Here is a 27323-nt window from a genome sequence, read left to right as displayed (position 1 = left end):
TCTGCACGCCTCAGTAACGGACAACACAATGAGCAATATTTAATAAACAATAATAGTTTATGACAAATAGAGGTTGATTCGGTGACCCCTATTATTTTGTCATATATTGCTGTCAGGTTCTCGGTGTCCTTTTAAAGGTTGATCGCTTGATTGTGTTTTTTAATTAAAAACATCTCGGCGATTTTTCTTTTTGACATGTTTTTCTTTATGTAAAATTTTTGTATCAGACCAATTAAACTCATGATTTAATTCAAGCCGGTGTTTTCTTATTACTGAATGATTGCTGGCGTGCTTCCTTATGTCAAACTTATGTTCCTTAATTCGAGTTTCGAGATGTCTTTTCGTTTGTCCTATATACGTCGCGTCGCAGTCTGAACAGTCGATTTTATAAACTAATTCTATCTGTCTCATAAAAAATTACAGCGAAAGTATCCGTAATGTTTTAAACAACCGTGGCTTTGATGTCGTTTATACTGTGCCTAAGAAACTCAATAAGGTTATTAGAAGGGGAAAGAGACTTGGTTAGCGGATGCGTATGTGAGTGGATGCGTGTGTGAGTGGATGCGTGTGTGAGTGGATGCGGTAGGCGATTGCGGTATAGCGTATTGCTAATAATTTACATTCAGACAGATACAGCAATCTCAATAGCCCAAGCAACAAACCCCCTCCTTCCCCGTGGTGGAACGAAGACTGCACAGCGTCAGTCAAAGCAAGAAAATCCGCATGTAAAACATATCGGAAAAACCCTACGGTCGCCAACTATCATCTGTATCGGAAGCAAATGACCGAAACCAGAAGAATCCTAAGAACCGCCAAAAGAGAGGGATGGAAAAAATATTGCAATTCTCTTGATTTTAAGACTCCCACCCCTTCCATTTGGAATATGATTAAGAGGTTTCGCAATAGGAAGTTGGTTCCCAAAGCAGATGCCCATTCCGTTAATCAGGAAGAAATTGACGCCACCACGGCCAATATTTGCCCACCAGCTTGTTCGGAAGAGCGAACAAACCTGGCAAAAAGCGATCAACCGGATATGGACAATCCGTTGAACTGGCTCGACAGCCCCTTCACGTGTAGCGAATTTCATCATGCCCTAAATTCTTCCAAAAGCGGCTCTAGCCCCGGTATCGACCGAATCGATTATAAAATATTAAAATCCCTTCCTTTCTCGCTTAAAAAATTACTTCATCGAATCCTTAACAATATTTTTGCCGAAGGCGACTTTCCGGATCACTGGTCTCACTCTCTGGTCTACTTAATCCCCAAACCTCATGGCAGAGGAGTACGCCCAATAGCTCTTACTTCCTGCACTCTAAAACTCCTAGAGAAAATGATCCTCAACCGCATACACTGGTGTGCGGAGTCAGGCACTGCGACCTTGATTCCGGAACACCAATTCGGGTTCCGTAAATTCCGTTCCTGCTCTGATAATCTCACCATACTCGCATCTGAGATATTCATAACAATAACCTCCTTGGTAAAGCAACAGCAGCGCTTTTCATAGACATTAAAGCAGCCTTTGATAACGTCATCCCTAGTATACTTGTAGATGATCTTTTGCAAGCCGGATTTCCTGGCAAAACATGTCAGTTTGTACAGAATCTCATAGCGGAAAGAATCGTACAGTTTGTGATAGAAGGGAAAATATCATCTCCCCACATTTCGCCCCAAGGGTCAGTTCTCAGTCCTTTTCTATTTAACTTCTACCTTAAAGATATAGCAGCCCAGCTAAGCCAGCACGTAAAAATCCTTCAGTTTGCGGATGACATCGTCATTTTCACCTCAGCTAAAAAGATCAAGAAAATCATCAAGTGGTTAGAGTCCTCTATAAATAACATTAACAAATACCTGCGCAGTCGCGGATTAGAAATTTCGCCATCAAAAACTCAGCTCATGATATTTTCCTCAAAAAAGATTCCCAATACCAAGCAGCACAAAATTCAAATTGAGGATGCCTCCATATTTCCCTCAGATTCCGTTCGCTTCTTGGGAGTCACTCTAGACCCCAAGCTTTCAGGTGAATTACATATAAATTCAGTTATCAATAAGGCTAGGAAAACCGCGGACGTCATTTCAGCTCTTAGAGGGGTGTGGTGGGGATCTCATCCCCAACTCCTCCTTAACATTTATCGTGCGGTGCTACGAGGATCTATAGAATACGCCTCTATAGATTCTATCGTCTTGAAATAATCCAAAACAAAGCCATTAGAGCGTGTTTAGGGTACCGCATATCAACGTCCATTAACACCATGTTCGCGGAAGCTAAAGAAGCACCTCTCAAGCTCCGCCTTCAGTTCCTTGCATCCAAATACCTAATTAAAACCCTATCCGTTACTAATCACCCGGTAACAGAGGCGCTATACCAGCTTGCACTCACTACTCGAGACAACCTAACTAACTACGAATACTGTCATAAAAGATTTCCTCTATTTAACTTGTTCACACGCACTCGGGCCCTTCAACCCTCTCTCCATTCCGCAGTTGCCCCCTCTCCCTACCAACACTCCTTCCAAACTATTTTATTTGCTCCCTCCTTATACCGCCCAGCCTCAGACCTCCTTGAGGTCATAGAAAGGGTTCCCAGATCTTCAGTCCAGAACCTTTTCATGGATGCATTTAAAACAGTTATGGACAACTCTGTTGTTGTTTATACAGACGGCTCTAAAGTTGATACGGCAAGCTGGGTGGGAGCTTCGTGCTACTCCCCTCAACTCCAGAAAAGCTTAATGTATAAGCTCCCCTCGCGTGCGTCAGTATTCACAGCGGAAGCGTGGGCAATATACAACGCGGTACTGCTCTCGCTAGATTTGTATAATAAATGTATGCTATTTATTAAATATTGCTCATTGTGTTGTCCGTTACTGAGGCGTGCAGACGTGCTTCCTGACACAATAAATTTTTACTTTTTACACTTTAATAATTGACCATGTTTTATCATCACACAACGCACGAAGCATGTAAGTTAGAAATTTTCCTTTTCTTTTTAACCATGAACTCATTTTGTTATTCATAGTTTAAGCAAATTCCGTTTCGTTTCTTTCTAGTCTTTAGATCTGACTTGCAGGCACATTCCCAAGCAGCAGACAATGTTTTTTAAATGTTTTTTTAATATTTATTTTTTATTAATTATACATTGTACAATTTATTGTAAAAATAATATTTATTTAATGTTTATTAAATATTTATTTTACATTGATTACTTATTTGAAATAGTGATTTAGAGAAAATATTTATTTGACGTTTATTTAATATTTTTTTTACATTAATATTTCATTTGCAATAATGATTTAAAAAGACATTTATTCGACATTAATTTAATATTTATTTTACATTAATTATTTATTTGCAATAATAATATGAAAAAAATATTTATTTAACATTTTTTTAATATTTATTTAATATTTACTTCAAATATTATTTTATATTAATTTTTTAATTGTAAGAGATGTTTCAATCGAATTTTTCTATTGTTTTGCTTTATAAATTATGTGCCGTTCCGTAAACCGCGTCATAGGACCCATAAGATTTTTTAACACTTTAAAGATATGTTGTAGACAAGTACTTACAGGTAAGAAGGAAGCGTCAGAGGATCGTCACTTGTCCATTTGATCATCAAAGTCAAGCAACGTGGGCGCGGTACTATACACGGATGAGTGACCGGCTTGAGAGAGCAGTTTTTTCAGATGGACGCGCGGTTGTACGCACACCCAATATACAAAAGAAACAGTTAGGAAAGCGGTTTTTATCTTTTCCTAGATAAAGAAAAAGAACGTTCTTTAAACGTTTCTTTGTCAAAAAAGTTGTTAAAATAAACGTTCTTAAACATTAAAAAAATGTTTAATGTTAATAAAACATTTATTTAATGTTAAAAAAACATTTTTTAATGTTAACAAACGTTTATTTAATATTAAAAACACATTTTTTTAATGTTAAAAAAACATTTTTTACAATATTAAAATAAATATTTTTTTAATAAGAAAAAAATGATCTATCCCATTAATTTAAACGTTTTTTAAATATTTTTTTTTCATTACTAAAAATGTTTTTAAAAACGTTTAAAAATATTTTTTTGCTACTTGGGTTGTCGTGACTAACGAATGTCTTCGTAAGAATATGTATACACTTGAAAAGGACTCGAATTAGAGTTGAACTCGTGCTGACTTATTAATAAAATTTGCCAGTTATAGTCAAAGAAGTCTCATTACTGTTATTTATCCACTGGCGAAGAAAATTTTCCTCATTTTTTATCATACACCATGCTTGATCGTACGAATGAACATAGTGTTGTCAGATATCGGTAGGGATAAAGTGTTCTTGATATTCTTTTTTTCCATTTCCACTAGTGATAGAATATAAAAGATAGAATACAAAAGATGAGGGTGATCAAAACTGGCAGGACTGTTACATGGAGTAAATTGTTATCTCAATAAATATATCTTTCTCGTTCAATATATCTCTACCGTGAGTACCAAAAGTTCCGGAACGGCCAATTATCTCCAATAAACCAATACTTTCTGAGATAATTGGCCGTTCCAGAACTTTTGGTATACTCCCGGTATACAAATACCTTACTTAACTTGAACGTCTTAAATATCTCACTCATGTAAGGATGCAAAAAATGTCACAGAAAGACGTTACTTGTTTTAAAAGACAAATAATGTGATAAGCAAAACAAATTTTTCAAGGTCATATTTTTTAAAATTACAAGGTCATCGATATTTTTTGAAACGGAGCTATATAAATATTTTGTCATTGCATAGTAATAGCTTAAGTTAAGACCAACGGTAATATTACTTTGAGTACGAGAAATCCAGAAATATATGGAAATAGATATAAATAAAATAATTACGAGATTAATTTAAAAAAAAAATTGTATATTTTAATAAATTCTGAAAATAATGCCTAGAGGAAAGTCCCCTATTATGAGACAGGATCCTAATATGAGATATGTTAAGCTAAAAGGCCCTATATAGGCCCCATCTGTTGATCCCATCATGAAAAAACCCCGCCATCTCATATTAGGATCCTATCTCATAATAGGGGACTTTCCTCTATTAATTTCGTTACATTTTTGTAGATAATTCTTTGGTCTTCTTTACAATTTTCTGACTACAAAAATGTACCGAAATGTATAATAAACATCCTTTTAACAATTTATTAAAATAAATTTTAGCTATAACTCATATTTTTTATTCAGTATACGAAAATAAATTACAATTTTGTATTAAAAATATTTTTAATATATTATAATACAATGTTGTATTAAAAATATTTTTAATATATAGGTACAATGTTGTGTTAAAAATATTTTTAATATACAAGGTGTTCTATTTTAATTTTAACAGTCAAATATTTCGATATCACGTAGTTGTAGAAAAAAATGTTTCTGACAGAAGTGTTGTATGGTTTCAAGGGAGACATAATAATGGTGGCAACGATTCGATCTTGGATAGTCGTTTGAAGGTCACGTGAAAGTCACCTTCTATTTCTTAAATAAAACCCCATTTTCCATTGCATACTCTTGTAGCTTACCTTGAAAGCTTTTCAAAATAATAATAAAGCTCTTTTTTGTTAACAATTTCCTTAGATATTTTAAATTTTGTCATGATATTTTTTATGTAAAATATGAAATATATCGTAAAGTATTCACTTTTCGATGACTTTACCTTGATACCTTTATACGTAGGATAATGAAAGGAATCGAACAATAATATTAATAATAATATTAATATAATAATATTAATATAATAATATTAATTTTTACATTTGCAATTTAGTAAAATTAAATGCGTTCAAAATGCAACCTTTAAAATAATTTGTTTTGTTTCTTTTTTTACAACAATCAATTTCTTTCATTATTCTACGTATAAAAGTATCAAGATAAGTCTTCGAAAAGTGAATACTACGAGATATTTTATATTTTATATTAAAAATATCGTGACAAAGTTTAAAACATCTAAGGAAATTCTTAACAAAAGAGAGCTTCATTATAACGTTTTGAAAATGTTTCGACAAGGGCTACAAAAATATGCAATGATAAATAGGAAGTTCTATTTAAGAAATTGAAGGTAACTTTGGAAAACCGAGGAAAACGCTTACTTTCCTTTAATAAATCGCTAATTATAAGATATTTAACTCATAATAACGTTTTATTAATTCTTTGAATACATTTCATCTTTGGAATCTTGCTTAACAAAATTATTTATTACTTCTTCCGCCGCCTCGGCGTTTGGTCTGCGTCGCAATGATCCTGACTTCTGGTTTTTTCTTGAGTTGCGTTCCAACTGTTTGGGTTCCCTCGGTAACTCTTCTGACAAGAGAGAAAAGGAGTGGAGAAATAAGTGGCGGAATTACCCACGGATTCGGTGGAGTAGACCCTCCGGAGCTCGGCGTTGAAGTCTCGATTTAGAAGGGCCGCTTTCTGGGAGGTGTTCGTTCTCCTGAGGCTGGGCGATAATTGGTATTGATTGGTACTGATAATTAGCGTCGATAATTGGTGAAAAGTTCCGATTTTATCGACCAACACCCAAAGTCGGTAGCTGAGTGCTAGAGGCTGAGCGATTAGCACCAGGAGTCGACAGAGAGCCGAAGAAAGGGCGACTAGCGCCAAGAGTTAGCTTAGAGCTGGAGGAAGGGCGACTAGCGCCCGGAGTTGGCTTAGAGCCGGGGACTGGGCACCTAGCGCCGGAGGCTAGGCGTCTAGCGCCAGAGGACGGCGACTGAGCGCCGAAAGCTGGATGACTAGCGCCAGGAGGCGATATAGGTTGCTGGACAGCTTGTCTTGGAGCTGCGTCTGGCGCAACCTTCCTCCGCTTTACTGCGAGAGGTGCAGCGGAAGTGGGCGAGTCTGGTGCTTCTTAATGATTCCTTCCTCGTCGAAGCGAGAAGGAATCTGGTTACGGCAAAAGCGGAACGTGATTAAAACCTTTAGCTCCTATAGCTTAAATCCTATAGCTCAATTCGTCTCGCCCGATTTTGGCGACTGAGCGCCGAAAGCTGGATGACTAGCGCCAGGAGGCGATATAGGTTGCTGGACAGCTTGTCTTGGAGCTGCGTCTGGCGCAACCTTCCTCCGCTTTACTGCGAGAGGTGCAGCGGAAGTGGGCGAGTCTGGTGCTTCTTAATGATTCCTTCCTCGTCGAAGCGAGAAGGAATCTGGTTACGGCAAAAGCGGAACGTGATTAAAACCTTTAGCTCCTATAGCTTAAATCCTATAGCTCAATTCGTCTCGCCCGATTTTTACCGAATTCGGTTCTCTTAATATCCACTTCGTGGTTGCATTTTAAATGCAAGAATCACTTCCATCTATCAGAGACTCTTCGAAGATTTCGCTTGCGAAGGAACGCGTGGCCTGTCAAACGCGTGGTCAGAGTGACTTAAAACTGTCCCACGGTCGTAGGCAAAAATAACCACGTGGCGTACGAAAGAAAATCCCGTGGCTTTTGAAGCGGAGGATAACCTTGTGGCTATTGGAGTTGCCACAGTGACCTTCACGTGACCTTCAAACGACTATCCAAGGTCAAATCATTGCCACCATCTTTTATTATGTTCTCCTTGAAAGCAACTTTTGTCTGAAACATTTTTTTCTAAAACCACATGATATCGAGATATTTAACTGTTCAAATTAAAATAGGATACCCTGTATATAACATGCAATTTTTTACAAATCTTTTGCGGCATTTATACTTACAGTTTGTTTATAGAAAGTCATTAAAAAAAGACAGCAATTTTAATCCTGGTCTACCCTATGTACCTATAATCATTTTCATGCTGCGCATATGCCATTGAAATGGAAATAAAAGCAAAGCAAAAGATCGTTCAATTTTAATATGTTGCGAATACGGAAATTCGACTGCAAATGTTTAATACAGACACATTATCAATGAAATGTCTTAAAAATAGTATAAAGACTTACAGGCGTTAATAAATCTGTAAATACCGCTGAAAATGTTCGGCTGCGTGATATTCTTATCGGTGAAGAAACTAAGAGCAATTCCTTGATACAGAGAAACCCGTCTACGTGGTGGAATTGGTCCACAGAATCGTCCACCAAACGGTGTCTCTATTAACTTAGTCGTGTTCTCTGATCGTATTTCCGAATATATATCCATATATTCATGGACACAGCTAAAAAAAAGTATATTGCGTGATTTTTACGTGTCAGATTCATTTCCTGCATACATGTAAATTTGAATTTGTTTATATTCAGTAAAAAAAATTATAGATTATGAGATTTGCTTTAGATACACAAAGATATATAGAGATTCATTACAAATAAGTACGAATTTATTACAATTCTGCTATTTGCGGGAAAGGGACGGTAATCCCTTTCCCACTTACATGTGTACTGTCTATATACACATATCAGCAAATACATCCCGTAGCACTGACTCAAACTATTATATTTCTTAAATCTTTTTGTTCATAACTTTTTAATAAACAACGAGCTAAAATCTTCTGAAGGTTACTCAAGCGGATGACCTCTATAATATATGTGAAGGAGAAGGTCATTGAGGGTGGGTTCGTAAGGGTATATATTTACCAAAGTTTTACGAAAAATCAAGGCAATTCAATGAAGTAAATTTACGAAAGTGGTTTGATAAGTTTGGTAAATTTGTATGAGATGGCATTACAAACCATTTGGTGACATGATGCCTGAAAAGTTCCACTCTTCAAACATCCAGACCAAACGCGCACGAAGTGGCGCGTTGTTCACGTTCGGTAGTCGTTTGAAGCGAGCGGTTTAGCAATTGCCACAAAAATGGAAAAAAACTTTCTTTAAAAAAAAAGTGTTTTACTTACTTTTTTACTCAACTTATCAAACAACCCTCGTATTTGGTTAAAAAAAGCAAGTAAAACACATTTTTTTGTTAAAAAAATAGTATTTTTTTGTTTTTGTGACAACCGCTAAAAACCGCTCGCTTCAAACGACTACCGAACGTGAACAACGCGTCATTTCTGGCTGGGGGAAAAATTTGGCCTGGGAGGAGGGGTTTGAAGAGTTGAACTTTTCAAGCATTACGTCACCAAATGGATTGTAACGCCATCTCATACAAAGGCCGTAGCCGGTTTTCATATGACGGGATGCCTCCAGCGATATTGAGCTAATTTTTACACATAAGGTACCTCATGACCCAATACTAAATTACCATTCATACTAGTTTCTAGAACAACGTGGTTCCGGAGTTATGACATCAAACTCAAAAATCAAAAAGTTTTTTTTTCTCCGAAACGGGAAAAGTTAGGACCTTGAAAAAAATATGGGTAATAGAATACCTTAGGAAAAGGTTCACACAAGTTTAATTTGATTCCGACATTTATAATAAGGTGTCCAAAAAAAATATTTTAATTTTCAAAACAAGATTTTTTTAACACCTGTAGAGATACCACCATCATATATGAATGGTAATTTAATGTTGGGACATGAGGTACCTTATGTGTGAAAATCAGCCCGATATCGCTGGGGGCATCCCGCCATACGAAAACTGGCCACCGCGGCCTTTATCAAACTTATCAAACCACCCTCGTATGAGTACTGAAAAGTTTATAGATATTCTTAAACCATTCATATGAAGTGAAGAGCACGCACGCACGCACGCACAAACACACACACACACACACACACACACAATAAAATACATTACTTTTTAACAATTTAAAACTTTATAAACAGTAAGAAATATAAAAAAATGTTTAAATTTAAATAAAAGTTTCCTACGATGTTCAAAGCAACACCTCTATCGCTTGGTAAAATGTAAAAGTATTGCAACTCTAGTATCAAAATATAACAGACTATATATATATCTAGTCTGTTATATATATATAGGGGAGACTGGGGCAAACTTGACACTAGGCTTTTTGCCAATTTAAATCTATCGTAGAAACTTGTCTTTCCTACTGTAAACACGTGTTTATGTGTCAGTGTTGTCAACGGAATTTGGTGACATTCTAAGTCATGGTGTAATTTTTAGTGCAACCACAGACATCTATATGTATATTACTAGACTGCTAACTTTTTACAGAGAGAAGCCTGAGAGCGGCCATGGGCGCGATTTAGCTGTTACCTAATTTTGAAGCGCCTCTATGTCAACAAAATGTGCACATTGAACTATGATAGCTAATATCCATGAATCCCGTAGGTAATGTGCACAATTTTGTGGTTCTCTTCCGTATTATATCCATGATTTTGTGATAACGTACACGATTTTGTGATTCCCTTCCTTGCCATATTCACAATTTTTTTGTTCTTTTCCGAAGAGGACAAAAAATCCGAGAACAAGTGAATATATAACACGGAAAAGAACTAAAAAATCATGAACATAACACGGAAGAAAACCACAAAATCATGCACATTACCTACTGGATTCATGGATATTAGCTACATAGTTCAATGTGCACATTTTGTGGACATAGAGGCCCTCCAAAATAAAGTAACAGCTAAATCGCACCCATGGCCGCTCTCAGGTATAAGGGTCTTCTTCCCACACGGCAAAATATATCTGAGATATAACCAGATATCTTTATGCCTACAATTTCAAGTCAAATCTGAGATATCTTATTTTCAGATATTTACAGGATATCTACAGGACATCATTACTCGATATCACATATTATATCTTTGAAAAAGACATCTCTGCAACATTTGCATTCGAATATATGGCCGATTCATAGTTAGCTCTTATATTTTATAAAGATCAACTCAAGTTCGTAACCAATAAAACAATCCGAGAGGACATGGACGCCGTACCGATTCGTCCCGGCAAAAGCCACACGCCGCGAGGGAACATAGAAAATTTTTGCTGGGGCTGCGCCGAAGGTAACGACCGCGGCGCGAAATCAACATGTCACGAAGGGACTTAGAAAATTTTTGCTCGGGCGAGCGCTAGTAACATGCGCTGCCTCGACGCGGCTACATGCGCCAGTACCTTCTCGTAAGCAAAAATCCTTGCGCACTAGGATAAAAGGAATATCCCATTTTTTATTGCATATTCTTGTCCTTGTCAAGACGTTTTCAAAACACTATAATGAAGCTCTCTTTTACTAAGAATTTTCTGAGATATTTCAAATTTTGTTATGATATTTTTAATATAGGGGAGACCGGGGCTAGACCGCTACCGGGGTAAATCCGCTAAATCAAATATCTCGGAACCTGTATATTGTGCGAACTCGCTATTAACATTGTAAACGCTGCTTATGGTACCCATGTGACCAACGGAGTTTCGGCAGGTTACCTGCCGTGTTATGATTTTTACGAGAGCAAACGTGTTTTCGGAAGGTAAAAGTGAAATTTTCTGCGCGTGGAAATATTGTAATATCTGCAATAATATTTGCTCTCCAAATCTCGAGGTACGTGATTATAAAGAGTAATGCATGCTGAACACGAATCCAGTGTAGTTTTTTCATTATCGTTAATGTCTAATATTTCGTGGACGATCAAACCTGAAACTTATGTTTGGGGCTTATCCGCTAGTAAGCACCCGGGGCTGGTCCGCTAGTCTCGTCACTGTGGCGCGCCGGGCGCACGACTTCAGCTCACGGCGATTTCAGGTTAGGTTTCCCTCGAGCGGCGTGATTCTGTCTTCCCTTGCACGTGCTTCAGTGTCAGTTTGTGTAGGAGGGAAATGGTACGCACGTATCGTCGCAAAACGGGTGTTTTGGCCGACCGAAAAGATGGCGGACCGTTGTTTTCAAGATCGCTCGCGCTCACGGCACGTCGGCGAGGTACGGCGAGACACGGCACGGCTCTGAGATCCCGCGATTTCCGCGCGAGAGTTGACATGTCGCGCGCGCGGTAGATCGTCGTTGTTGGTCGTTGTGTCAGTGACAGTCGCGCGTGCAACAGCATCTCCAGCGTTCGCCGCATCGTCTCGGCGTCATTGTCGCCGCCGTTGTAGTGGTGGTGGTGTCGGTGGTCATCGTCGTCGTCGTCGTCGTCGTCGTCGTCGTGGTGGTCATCGTCGTCGTCGTCGTCGTCGTCGTCGTCGTCGTCGTCGTCGTCGTCGTCGTCGTCGTCGTCGTCGTCGTCGTGGTGGTCGTCGTCGTCGTCGTCGTCGTCGTCGTCGTCGTCGTCGTCGTCGTCGTCGTCGTCGTCGTCGTCGTCGTCGTCGTCGTCGTCGTCGTCGTCGTCGTCGTCGTCGTCGTCGGCGCGTCGAGGAATCGGCGCGAGGACGCCGTCGAGTCGGTAAAATGGTCGCGCTCCACCGCGAGCTTTTCTAACCCCCCTGTCGCTATTTATTGCTCACCCGCGAGAAACGCGGCTTGGTTAGGTTGCTCGAGGGTCCGCGCTGATCCTATGGCATCGGAACGCCGTCACGCGTGTTCCCCGTGGTTGCCCGCGTTGACAATATGACGTGCCGTTGGGGAGTTTACGATTTGGTTAACCTCTGTATTCATGTGCCTAAATTGTTTTATGGAATAGGTAACACAATTATTTTTTAATAATGTTTCGCATAAAAATTTTTAATAAATTTTTATATTTTTCTCTTAAAAAACAATTATTAAAATGTATCCTATCATTTTTCAGGATTAGATGTACGTATATGTATTGAAAATGAAGTGTAACGGATTAACCCCGGGGGGGTAGCGGTTCAACCCCGGCATTTTTGAGATTTCAATTTTTGCACCGTTGTCGTTTTTGCTCTATACCGGTTAAACAAAGCGACGTAGATAAAAATTTCCTGTATAAATTTTGTAGCTAAAGGTTCACTCTTTACAGTGGTATACCACATTTAACTACAATTATTTATTTTGTTGTTAAAAATCGGCACCGAAAAAAAACTAACGGTCTAGCCCCGGTCTCCCCTAAGATATGAAATATCTCGTAAAGTATTCACTTTTCAAAGGAATCAATTTTTGTAAAAAAAATTACTTGATTGAAATTTGTAAATTTATTTTATTTTTGCTTATTTTGAATCATTTTTGTTTTTAAACAATGCAAAAGTGTGAATTTGGAGTAAAATTTCTAGAAAATCTGAGAATTTTTTTACAAAATTTGAGTAAACACCCTTATTATTAAAATTTCAACATTAGTTTTTATAACTATTTTGTACAAATTGCTGTTTTTTTAAATTAATTTGCAATACGCGTGTGCAATACGTTTAACAATGTGTGTATGTGTGTGTGGATACATACATATATGTATATATTTTATATAACTTTTTAAAATAAATATATTATTTTAAAATATTTATATATTTTATTGTTTTTACCCTTTTAATGTAAATTACAATACTGGATGTTTCCTTTTATTATGTCCATAGGACGTCCATCGAATATCCTGTGGACATGTTTTAGGGATATAAGCATGTCCACCAATTTCATAAACAGATATACTATGGACGTCCATAAAATGTCCAAAAGACGTTAAACGGATGGCCTATGGACATCCTCAATATCCTTAAAGGACGTCTTATGGATGTCCATCGGATATCCGTGTGCTGTCTGGGGTTTTATGTCGGGACGTCCGTGGATATGTTACAAACGTCCTGTCGACGTCCGTTTATGGATATCCATTGGACGTTTATCAAAGGACGTTCTTTGGATGTCCAAAACATCCGTTTTATATCCGACTTCTATGGACAAATTATGGACGTCCACTGTACGTCCTATTTGGGAAGTCCGTTGGACACCCGCTGCAGGATATTTGATGGATCCAAATCACATCCGTTTTACGTTAATACATCTATCTGTGGCATATGTAGATCGACACACAAATTTAATCGAATATTTTGTACAATAAATCTATTTATCGGCGCTTATTACGCGTAGCAAGTCGCATTTTCTTTAAAAATGAGGGAGAACACAGCTTACATTGCTGATATTTTATGTGTTGTACGCCAAATTTTGTAAGCATGTTATATTAATTAGCTACAGGATAGAGAAGTTCGAATTCTCGAGTTTCTAGAAATCTTCTATCTTGTAACCAATTAATACGCCCGACAAAGCTTTTCGTGCGACACATGAAATATCAGTCTGTCACACTTCCTGAATGTAAAATGACGGTTTCCGGTTATATTGGCGCAGTGGCGCTTCGTGCCAACAATTGCAGTTTATTTGCCGCGTATTTCGCCTTCCGCTTATTGCCCATTCCCGCCTACGATTCTCGGTGTGTCTCGTGCAAACTCATATCGTTTAGTCATGCGCCTGCGCATTCGTATTACATTCATTTTACGGCTGTTTATTAACTGTCAAGGGAATGGGGTAGTTTTCGAAGTATTTTTAAAGTGTGCAAGTGATCTAAAGTGTTATTTTATGCAAATATTTTTTTATTTGGAAATGGCTTTCAAGAGTGTTGTTTATCACCTCTGACGACACGATCTCACAAGATGTCACAAAGAGCCCAGGAGCTTTAAACAGTATTATTTTATTACTATATTAATGTATTAATTTTGTAGTTTTATTAATGTTCTTGAATCGATTCTCAACAAAAAGCATCGATATAACATACATATATGTTACTTTCTGATTTGCTGGGGTACTTTATTTTTTAGTGCATTTATTCATATTGCTATGGTCAATTGTTGAAGTCTAATAATTTTTTTTTATTATCTATATATTTAAATAATTATTTTATGTATCCTGTTAATTGCGTACTAGTATTAGAGTTTTGCGGTACAAAAGTATATTACACATTATGCGTAACATATTATATATGTAATGTACGATATTATATACTGATAATAATACAAGCAAGTTTAAGAACAGCATTTGTATTTGTTTAATCTGTTTAAACCTGCAGTTTAAGTCCGCTCAAAGATGAACTTTTTTAAAGGAAATTTGTAAATAAAATGTTAAAAGTTCAAAAATCGTCCTACATAGGCTGCATTCCGATATTCACTGCCAATACTGAAAATCTATAGTTTACGTTATGTAGACTATAGATTTTCAGTACTGGTGGTGAATATCGGAATGCAGCCATATTCTGATGCCACATGCCCTACGGATATCCTAAAGACCTGAGCAGAATGGCTGACTTTTATAACTGTAAGACAATGTTTTATGCTTTAAATCTTTATCTTTAGTAACGTATAATATTGTTTTGTGTTTCAAGTCTTAAATGTGTGTACGAAGTGTCAACGTTTGTAAGACTTGAGACGTAAGACAGTATTGTGCATTATACTAAAGACAAAGACTTAAAGCATAAAACATTGTCTTAAAATTATAAGTCAGTTATTCTGCTCGGGCTCTAAGACGGACATCTATTATATATGTACTGTATTTTGTCCATTAGATGTCCATTGGACATCCGAAGGACATCCGATTGATCTAACACGGATGTCCATGGGATATCGGTATTTGTCTACCGGATGTTCGTAGGACGTCCTGTGAACGTAAATAGGTCAGACATTAGGACATAATATGTACATCCCATGGACAGCCAACGGACGAATACGGACATCCCACAGATATCCGTGTCGGACCAATCGGACGTCTTTCGGACGTTCAACCGACGTCCATGTGCTATGTGGGTATTGGGTTGTATGTAACATATCTGCTTTTAAATGAGGCATAGATATCCGACATATATCCAGAATCAGATATCAGATCTGAGATAAAATTATCATAGCTTTTTATAATCTTGGAGATGTCGAGATATTCTCATGATATCTTGCGCAATCAGATATTCCGTCATTCAGATATCTTCTAGATATCTTGGTGATATATTTTGCTGTGTGGGTTATGTACAAAATGAGTATATAAGGGCATCCTTTCCGCGCATGCGCCTTGATGCATGTATACTACATATGCGTATATACTTACCTAAAAAAGGCGATTTTATTTTTGTTTACAGTGCTGTCGCACATATAAATAGCACTTGACTGGCATCCCCTTATGAAAAAGTACACTCAACTTTGATGGTTAACACCCAAATTGAGAGTTAACACTCAAATTTGGGCGTAAGTTTAGTGTTTGTCATCAAAGTTAAGTGTCAACACTTAAATTTAGATGTAGATTGAGTGTTGACCATTAAGGTTTAGGTAAATTGTGGGTTTAATCCTCAATGATGAGTGTTTATTGGGAGTTTATTCTCAATGATAAGTGTAGGTTGGGGATTAAGCCTCAATGTTTAGTGTAGGTTGGAGATTGATCCTCATCGTTAGATGTACAACGCCCGATCGTTTCACATTAGATGGCGCGACGCGCGAGTCGCTACTCTCAAAGAGCCTCGTTAGGTGTCATGGCCGCACTTGCTTGCGTTTCTTCGAACGTGTCGAGTCCGTTACCTCTTTCTTGACGGATTGATCGTTGCGGCGCGTGTTCTGGAGACCAACCGAGCGAGAGTCGGATTACCAGGGAGAACTCACCGCCAGGAAAGGGAGAGCTGCGGCAGCTAGCGTCCGAGAGGGAGGATCGAGGCGAGGAGTCCGATTCAGCGAGCGGAGCCCTTAAGAGATTCTCATTGGGACGCCATATTTGTTACTTTCATTTGAGGGTTTATATTTTTAGCGTTTATACCGTCATTTTTAAGGATTAACCATTAATTGAAGGTTAACTATCATTTGAAAGTTAACCATTATCCAAAGAAAAACCCTTAAAGTTGGGTGTGATTTTGGACCGCCAATTGAAGATTAACCTTCAAATGATGGTTAACCTTCAATTGACGGTCCAAAATCACACCCAACTTTAAGGGTTTTTCTATAGTGTTTTTTTAACGGTTAACACCAAAAGTTGAGTGTATTTTTCCATAAGGGTCCCGGGGAAAAAGAATTAGATCTGCCGAGATATGACCATATCTGGTTTATCAGATCTGGCCAGATCTGCAAATTGTCTCTATCTGGCCAGATCTGAACAGATATAATCAGATCTGGATAAATATTTCTCTTTACATAGTCAGCCCCGATGATCTTGACCTTGACATATGTTATCAAGGACATGACCCTGAGCAACTTTTCTTTATAACTTAATCGTCGCTCATTGCTTATTTAAAAGTTATAAACAAAAAAAATTTGAAAAATATACGAATTTGTGTCAATACTAGAAGAAGTAATTTGCTGATATATATATAGTACACATGTAAGCGGCTACCGCATATAGGGCAAAACAAGGTCTATCATTGTATAGTTCAGAATTTCAACTTTCCACGCAAACCGAGGTCCAGTCCCACCGATCCCTACCTGCGAAGGAAAGGCGGTAGCCCTTCCCCCGCTTACATGTGTACTGTCTATATATACACATATCAGCAAATTACTTCCTTTAGCACTGACGCCACTGACACAAACTTGGAAATTTCTCAAACTTTTTTATTCATAACTTTTAAATAAGCAGTGAGCGACGATAAGGAAAAGTTACTCAGGGTCATATCCTTGACAACATATGTGGTCATCGGGGCTGACTGTGTAAAGGGAAATATTTACCATGTTTTCAAAACACTATGATAAAGCTCTCTTTTGATAAGAATTTCTTGAGATATTTTAAATTTTCATGACATTTTTAATATAAAATATGAAATATCTCGTAAAGTATTCACTTTTCGATAACTTTACCTTCATACTATTATACGTAGAATAATGAAAGGAATCGAAAAATAATATTAATTTTTACATTTGCAATTTTGCAAATTTGAATGCGTCTACAAAATACAATCAAAATTTTAAAATAATTTTTATTTACAACAATCGATTCCTTTCATTATTCTACGTATAAAAGTATGAAAGTAAAATTATCGTATAAATACAAAGTATTCTCTGCTTTGACAATGGCAAAAGCATAAATTGTTGTTTTTCATTATTGTACGGTTCCACATGCGTTTGCAACTTTCTACATGAAGCGAGGTTTATCCCACCTACAAAGATCTGTAAATCATTAAACGTTTTTAAAACACCAGACGCTATATCTTGCAAACTATTGGTCGTGGAATTTTTAAATTATTTTGCCCGTATTCCGCGCTAAAAATACCTTTGAAAATTGCTTTTACATTTTGGCGCCAAAGTTATCGGAATCTAACCTAAAAAAAAACAAAAAAAATTATTTTAAAAAATTTGATTGCATTTTGTAGACGCATTCAATTTTGCAAAATTGCAAATGTAAAGATTAATAAAAATTAATATTATTATTCGATTTCTTTTATTATTCTACGTATAAAGGTATAAAGGTAAAGTTATCAAAAAGTGAATACTTTATGAGATATCTTATATTTTATATTAAAAATGTCATGACAAAATTTAAAATATTTCAGGAAATTTTTAACGAAAGAGAGTTTTATCTTAGTGTTTTGAAAACGTCTCGACAAGAATATGACATAAAAAATAGGGGTCTCCGTTTAAAGAACTCAATGTGACCTTGATGTGACTTTCCCAAGATTGTTCAAGGTCAAATCAATATCACCACATAATGGATAACTTGGTATCCTACAACTTTTGTATAAAACATTTCTTCCGAAAACGTTATCTTTCCGAGATAATTTAGTGTCCCGACCTTTTCCCACACAGAACATTATATTTAATAGATATCCAGTGGATATCTACATATCCATATAACGTCCATATCTATGGTGGATATTTAATAGATATCTAATAAATGTAAAAATATTCATATCTCTCAAATAGCCAGCAGGGATGTCCATTAGATATCCACGTGTTATCCATATATTTATATCCATAAAATATCTATCAAAGATATCCATTAGATATATATGTGTCATCCACATATCCATATCCACAAAATAGCTACCAAAGATATCCATTAAATATCCACACGTTATCCACATATCCATGTCCACCAAGTATTTACCACATGTCTACCACAGATATTTACTAGTTCGTTAAAGACACCGCTAAGCGGCGTATAGTGGTAAGACCAACTCGTAAGTAAATTTCTGTTGGAAGCGAATATAAGCAGGTCCCCGGCGAAGCAAAATCGCGACATCCGCGCGGGTCTTCGGACCCGGCTCCTCTTTTAAATCTAGATAAATAATATTTTTGAGATGGTGATTCAACGTTTATGTGCTTTATGGGGCTCTATTTGTATATAATGGACATATATAAAAATAAAAAACATTGATCAAATATCTAATCAATATCCACTAGACATGCAATAGTTATTTATATAAATATCCACTGGATATTTAATGGATATCCAGTGGATATCTCCATGGATATTTAATGGATATCTATTAGATCTCGTATTGCGGACATTTGGATATCTAATGGATATCTAATGGATATCTAATGGATATATCTCGTGAATATAATGGATATACATTGGGGATATTTAATATAGATATCTATTAAATATTATGTTCCGTGTGGGTCTGGTCAGATCTAATCCTTTTTTCCCGGAATGGTACAACTTTTTTAAGGGCTTACACCTGAGTAGAATTTTGAAAAAATCGATTTTTCTTTTTTTGCATTTCTTGAAAATATATAGTTTCAAGAATATTGTGTTAAAATATTATTAAGAAATTCGACGAATTGTAGAAGTTGCGAAGGTTTTACTGAAGCGGGGCAGAGCGGAGCGTAATAGCGGAGCGGAGCAGCGCTAGTTTCAGCCTTTAGTAGTTTATGCGTGTGTGAGAGGAATGTGAGGTTTTAGCCTGTACATTCAATGCAGAAAGCAAATAATATCTACAAGTCATGGAATACTTGGGTATTAAAGTTGGATCAAATGCCAACAATTACTGTGAGGAGGCAGATGAAGATCGTCTTTATCAGGCCGAGATCCAAGCCGTGAATGCAACACGGGAAGGAAGAATTCTTCGTAAACAATTACGAGCAGCTAATGCTGATAACCTGCTTGAAATCGAAGGACTTTTATATGGCCCCGGAATCGCCGACTAAAGGTAAAATTAGAAAAAAAAAATTTTAAACAATTTCATTGTTAATTAACAAAAAAAAATTTTTTTAATCATTACTAATAATTTCGGGTCAAGATGGAACTTTTTTGTCTCTTGCATTTTTTTCGTAAGACGAGCCGTTTTCGAGTTATAGCATTATAAACAATTAATGATACTCCAAATCTCTTCCCAAACTTTAAACGCGTTTTTCTCGAAACATGGTTTTCAAAAACGGTGTTCACAATATCTCGAGAACGGGTCGATAGATCTTTTTAAAATTTGGACACGATATTCTTGGATGCTTTGTCTAATTAGCTACAATCAGACTTTAAAAAAAAAATTTTTTCCAAATGTTTAAAAAATGCATTGTTAACTTGAAAAAAATAGGTCAAAAACCGACTTCAAACTTCAAACAGCCGCCATTTTTCGAATATTTTTTTTAAATTTTTTTCGGCTCGTAGCCAGCTGTCTTGTATATCACTAATTAGGAATTTGATGTCTATTTTTGTTCCAGATGACGTAACAACTCGAAATGGTGAACACCACAAAAAAAACTTTTATTTCTTTACCTATAACAAAAATTTCTTTCTACAAAAGAATTTTTTCCGTAGAAATCCGTGGAAATAAATAGAAGTCAATGAAGCTCTTCCTCGAACCCCCCATGTTGACGAAAGTACTTTTAAAAAAAAGTCGCCAAGTGCATATGCCAGTATAAAAAAAAGATATAGTTTCGAATGACCCCTGCTTCCGATCGACCTAGAGTTTTACACATAAGTTGTTTTCGATGTGAGGAATAAAGTTCGTGTGGTTCCAACTTCGGGAAATTAAAAAAAATTTATGAGCAATTTTTACAGCACTTATCGACTAATAAAATTGATTCTATATGATATATACAACATATATATATAATATAATATATATAATTTATATAGTAAATATCCACATGAAATTACACCTAACCTAACCTAATCTAACTAACCTAATTTTACTCTAATCGCCCATGTGGCACCTCGTTTCGCGTGGAAAGTGTATGCGTGGAGGCAGTAGGTTTTGCCTCTCCTGCGGGGGGCTCCACTACCATTAAACTAGACACATAGTATGCCTTGCAAAGTACATGTGTTAACTTTCCACGCGTGGAAAGTTGTAAATCCATGTGGCACCTCGTTTCGCGTGGAAAGTGTATGCGTGGAGGCAATTGCTTCCGCCCCTCTCCGGGTGGCTCCACTGCCGTTAAGCTAGACACATAGTGTGCTTGCAAAGTACATGCGTGAACTTTCCACGCGTGGAAAGTTGTAAACCCATGTGGCACCTCGTTTCGCGTGGAAAGTGTATGCGTGGAGGCAGTAAGTTCCGCCCTTCCTGCGGAGGGCTCCACTACCATTAAACTAGACACATAATAGTGTGCCTTGCAAAGTAGATAGCCCATGTAAGCTAGAACCTGTTGGCCATATTCCCAACTTTTGACCCCTCGTATCTCGAAAACTGGCCATGTTCGGACTTCGCGCCCAGAGATTTTTGATCAGCATCACATAAACTACTGATTCCCAAAGTTTTAGCCAATTTGACCGAAAGGCTTTTTCACGTGGTTTTGTGCGGGGTCCTTTATCACATTTACCACCGTATGTTGAAAATTATGCATAATAACCGGTAATTATATATTATTATCGAATTTATCACTTTTACAGTAACGTATACATGATATAGAATCGATTTTAGTCAATAAGTGCTATCATAAAACGGTTTTTTTTTATTTCCCGAAGTTGGGACCACACGCACTTCATTCTTCACATCGAAAACAACTTATCTGTAAAATTTTAGGTCGATCGGGAGCAGGGATCATTCGGAACTACACCCTAAAAAAATGTTATATATTGAAGAAACTGTTGTATATAAGACTGTTTTAATATATCCAATAAAAAATATAAGTGTGGCAGTGTGGGCTAGTAGTAAAACGCCAGAGTTTGTAACCACGAAGGACCGGGTTCGAGTCTACACTATCACAGAAATTTTAATATTCTAAACTGCACCCCTCTGCACGAAAAAGTAACGGAGAGACTCTCATGCGGAGAAACTGGACTCCATCTTTCGGAAGAGATGTGAAAGCCGTTGGTCCACACATAGCTGGCAACTACTAACAAGGGAACGGTCGGGGGTGTCCGAGACCGATTTGGATGCGCTTTGGATATGTTGTTGAGCATCAAAAAATATTAGACTCGTATTTTTTTTTTGCGGCTTATCTCGACGTTTATTGGTCGAAAAAACCCGATTTAGAACCTACCCGATTTGGATGCGCTTTGAATATGTTGTTGAGCATCAAAAAACATTAGACACTTTTTTTTTTTGCGGCGTATCTCGACGTTTAGGGGTTGAAACAACCCCTCGAAAATAACGGATTTTATAGTTTTTAGCGAATATCTTCGAAAATATAAGGCGTATGAAAAAAGTTTGGTACAAAAGGTTTATGGCTTTTTGTGCTCTTTACAATGGCGTAATCAGATTTTTCAAATTTGTCACATTTTTTAATTTAACCCCACCCCCACCTATTATTTTTGCCAAATATAACAATTTTTCCAACGCAAATTTAAGAGCGTCAAATGTCAAATACATCCATGTGTATTTTTATTATGATACCATTATTAGATTTTTGGCAAGACGAGATGATATGTGGTATAGGCGTCGCGCTGTAGGTAGGTGTTGCGTTATTTCTGTTCAAGTTGCGCCGTACGCTTAAAAATTTCCATTTCAACTCCGGGATGACCGAAAGCGCTGGTGCTAAGGCCAGCGCAAGGCTATTTCGAGAGTCCTGGACTAGCAACGGAATGTCGACTCCGACATTATAAATACCGCCGAATTGTATCGGGCGGGCAGTCGCAAATTGGAAAGAGACGGTATCAAACCTAACAAAGACCACTCCATTAATTATAAAGTGCGTATTTATTTATATAATTAAAGTTCGAGACAAATATTTAATTTTAATATCTTTCAGAATGAAGTTTAATCCATACAATGTAATAATGCTACTTTCTGCAACTTTCACTGCTTTCAACTATTCACCTCTCTCTCTCTCCAAATTATGTTATGTACTTCTCGCTCAGCGACTCAAATCTATCTGCCGTCCGTCCGTGCCTTCCTTCAGAACGCGCGAAGGCTTTCCCCTACTCCATATAACCTTCCGGACTTCCTGCTTATTTATTTTCGTGCTAACGCTATCGAAATAGCGTAAACTCCTCGCTGTCAGCGCCTAGTGCTGACCTTCGCATCAGCGCTTCCGGTTGTCCCGGAGTTATAATTGGGATAGGGTATTATTGTAGCGGTTAATGTGACCCACGTTCAAATTTGCGACTGCCCGCTCGATCTTACAATTCGGCGGTGGTATTTATAATATCGGAGTCTACATTCCGTTGCTAGTCCAGGACTCTCGAAATAGCCTTGCGCTGGCCTTCGCATCAGCGCTTTCGGTCATCCCGGAGTTAAAATGGAAATTTTTAAGCGTACGGCGCAACTTGAACAGAAATAACGCAACACCTACCTACAGCGCGACGCCTATACCACATATCATCTCGTCTTGCCAAAAATCTAATAATGGTATCATAATAAAAATACACATGGATGTATTTGGCATTTGACGCTCTTAAATTTGCGTTGGAAAAATTGTTATATTTGGCAAAAATAATAGGTGGAGGTGGGGTTAAATTAAAAAATGTAACAAATTTGAAAAATCTGATTACGCCATTGTAAAGAGCACAAAAAGCCATAAACCTTTTGTACCAAACTTTTTTTCATACGTCTTATATTTTCGAAGATATTCGCTAAAAACTATAAAATCCGTTATTTTCGAGGGGTTGTTTCAATCCCTAAACGTCGAGATAAGCCGCAAAAAAAAATACGAGTCTAATATTTTTTGATGCTCAACAACATATCCAAAGCGCATCCAAATCGGTCTCGGACACCCCCGACCGTTCCCTTGTAAGTGTACTCGCTATTTGCGATTATACTTATAGCCCGGGAGGTAGAGGCCAAAATTGGACATGATTTTATTAAACTTGGAAAGCCATTTTTTCTCTTATTTTGGTGTTGAAAATGACGAAATGCAAAAGTCTGGTTGCGGCCTTCCGAGATGGCGGGCGTCGGGACGCCGTCGACCTTGTCATAAAAATGAACACATCGGAATGATTTTATTAAAGCTGAGACTTTTTATGTAAAATGTTTAGTTAATAAAAAACAATATTCACAGAGTCTGGCAGCTGTCAGCCGGGACGGCATGAGTCTGGCGACCCTCTAAACATGTAATGAAAAGTGACCTTCGGGAATCATTTTATTAAACCCGAAATTTGACGTGGTGGTCAATTACAGTTTAAAAATGAAAAAAAGTTGTTTGGCAGCCGCTTTGCGGGACAAAGGCTTTGCCAGACTAAAAAAACTATCACCCGAGAGAATCAAATATATAAGCAAATTACCTATATTTATTATGGAACATTATTTTTTACTTTATCGTTACAAATAATATTTGAAATCGCACGTTTATTGTATATTATAATTAAATTTATAATTAGATTCATCATTTGTATTTTTAGTAATTTCATTAATCATTATCTTTTCATATAAAAATATATCTGAACTTTCATCCGAGTAGAGGTTTATATTTTCAGATTCATCATCTGATTCTTCAGTAATATCACTGTCTGTTTCATTCTTCTCATAATGGAATCAAATCATCTCCTGTAAATATATAATTTAAAATTTAAGAAATTATTAATATTTAAAAATTATTTAAAATGGAAATATTGAAAAATTGTATAATTACTTAATAATGTAAGGAATTAAGCAATTGTCTTTAACCGACTTCAAAAAGAAGGAAGGTTCTCAATTCGGCGAGTATGTATGTATGTCTACGATTTTCTCTGAAACTACTGGATGGATTTGGATGCGGTTTTCACTGTCCTATAGAGCAATCCTCCAGAAAGGTTGTGACAGGAAAGTAAGATAGTAAGATTTCTCTCGACGTCAACGCTTTACTCCTCGAAGGATTGTCGAAAGCTTCACGCTTAATGTTAATCCTCAATCCTTGTGTCTGCATGTTTATGTGGTTTAGTGTCTTAAGTGTTCGTTTAATTTCGCGCGTATTAGCAAGCGCCGACGAGTTTCGGAGACGCGTGCATGGAAAGATCGATAATATCGATCTCTATCGAGTAGAGAACCCAGCAAGAGGGAAACGGGCCACGTAGCGATCAGAAAGAAGGGAAGAGCTACTTCCCTTCCGTCTGTTGAAGCAAGCGGCCTTCGAGGAGTTAATTGTAAATTTTAGGGATCTCAATCTGCTCAATTGTAAATTAGTATATTTAAGTGAATTGTATATTAGTATCTTATTAGTGTTTCGGAAATTATCACAAATTTGGATGGCGTCGGTCGCCGGAGAGCCTGTGCGAACAATTGTACTATTCCGTTAGTAAAATCGGATGTCCGTAAGTGAAATAAATTTATATATTTTTTATCTCAACTTCTTGTAAATCTATTTCCCTTGGGTCTACCAACTGATCCCGCCTGGTGTTGTCTCATGTTAGTCAAGGTTTATTGGTTCCAACAAAACCGATTGGCGCCCAAAATTTTGTTTAATTTATCAATCAGTAACGTTATAATGTAAATATATTAGAGCCCTGTCAGCTAAGGGACCCGGCCGCGACAGGTGTGGATTCACGAATCCTGTGTCATTTGGCGCCCAACGTGGGGCACGTTGAAATTATAAATAACTAAAATTTTGTAGTATAATAAAGCTGTTAAATTGTAAAGTAGTAATTGAATTTGTAAATAAAATAGAATTGTAGAGAATATGTTGCATGAAACCGAGAATATTCGCTTATAGAAAGTCCAAACGTTATACCGTTTATACGAACAGCTATACTTGTGACTTAGCGCGAATAGTAAATACTTGAGGAATGTGAACACAATAAGACCCGCTGCGTGACGCTCTCATGTAAGCGCACTTTTTCTACATGCTCCTCTATTCTCCGTTTCAAATGCTCTCGCTTATTATTGTAACTAAGATCCATTTGATGTAAACCATTTAGACAATTGGCACAATTATAAACTATTATTTATTCCAACAAATTATTTATTGAATGAGGTTTGGCAAGATATAATACAGGACTCATTGTAAATTAAATACTATCTTATCAAACGTATTTAACGCAATTCCGAAAATTTATGTGATGAAATCATGACAAGTATGTTTTTCTCACCGCCTAATAAGAGAACAACTAGGTCAAGAATTAAAGGATTAAAAGAAAATTCAGATGAAATATCCAACGTTCGAGGCTCTGCCACGTCGAACGATGAAACGCTCCCTACTCCATCTGAGAGGGGGAACCCGACGAGTGAGGCCATGCCAGCCGAGTCGGTTCAGTCGTTAGATGCTGACGGCGCACAGTGGGCGAAATGCGGCAAAAATCGATTTTTAACATTTGTTTAAATGGAAATAAATTATTTTACGGCTTTAAGAATACCCTGAAGTTTATGAAAAACATATAAAATATGTTAAATGTTATTAAATATAAGTTAATATTTATTTTTAAGTATTGCCATTAACGCTCATCCATTTAGTTTCGTAATATTTTTATGTATGTTCAAACCTCTCGTACACAGCTAGAGTTGTGTGCAAAATTTTCAAAAAATTCACTTATACAGCTCTTTATACGCTGTATCGATAAAAAAATTTTGAATATTTTTTTGAAATATGTTTATTAATTATTTACAAGTTAAATAATTGACTAACGTATTAGCTCGATTTTGCATAAAGAAAGTAAATTTCGGATGCGCGATTTAATCAGTTTGACCGATTATGCCCGAACGAGACTAGGATGAATCTTTTCCTTAAAGTGTCCTTTAAATTGAGAAACAAACCCCGTTTGCCCGTTTTTTTCCCGTTGGAAAGATATTAATCATATAATAATGTAAATATTTTCATGTAGACGTTTAAGGAGGAATACCAGAGTGATGATCGAGAAAGGCTATTTGTTTAAAGATAAAGTAGAATGTTCAAAGATAAAGTAGGATGCTTATAGAGATTGTGTATTCGTCGGTAACATAAGTCGGTAAAGTCATTATGGATGGCGACAGTGGTAGCTACCGCTACTACTTTATACGAATTATGTATTACTGCGCGCGCGGCGCAGTCCGCGTTGCGACCCGGAGACAGAGAGTCGAGAAGGCGCAACAGCGCATGCGTGAGCGAGCTCGTGCGTACATGCAGCCCGGCAAGTCGCATTCGTGTCCGGTCCGTCCTACTGAGTACATCGTCACGTTAGTCGTGTATCGTAAATTCGAGATTGTTCGCTAAGTTAATGCTAGTCGAAACACTGTTAATCAGTTCTGCTTTCATTGTCATTTCAATTAGAGATACAATAACCGATATTGTTATTTACGGATGGATCGATTGGCGTTTCAACGAAAGTATTGAGCACGGATCGCTTGGATTGAGAGAGAGAGAGAGAGATTGATTGATTGATTGATTGATTAATATATTTATGCCCAAGCAAAGCTAAAGGGCAAGGAAAGC

The 27323-nt window shown here is 37.0% G+C and overlaps 1 protein-coding gene across 2 annotated transcripts in view; it reads right to left on the bottom strand.

Annotated features, from left to right (window-relative positions):
• Positions 1 to 8148, bottom strand: part of LOC139781881 (bone morphogenetic protein 1) — a 143652-nt gene extending 135504 nt beyond the window's left edge. The window contains exon 1 of one of the 2 annotated variants that reach the window (XM_071720771.1): positions 7916 to 8148. In XM_071720771.1, coding sequence (XP_071576872.1) covers positions 7916 to 8111 — 196 coding nt within the window. In that variant the 5' untranslated portion in view covers positions 8112 to 8148. The remainder of the gene's footprint in view (positions 1 to 7915) is intronic. The other variant, XM_071720772.1, reaches the window with a different exon arrangement.
• Positions 8149 to 27323: the final 19175 nt, after the last annotated feature.

Source organism: Temnothorax nylanderi, unplaced genomic scaffold, assembly GCF_030848795.1.
Source record: "Temnothorax nylanderi isolate EJ_2023f unplaced genomic scaffold, tnyl_v1.0 TNYL_tig0371_pilon, whole genome shotgun sequence".
In the NCBI taxonomy this organism is placed as follows: Eukaryota; Metazoa; Arthropoda; class Insecta; order Hymenoptera; family Formicidae; genus Temnothorax; species Temnothorax nylanderi.
The sequence above is the reverse complement of the archived record's forward strand: the minus strand, read 5'-3'. Positions and strand labels throughout refer to the sequence as shown.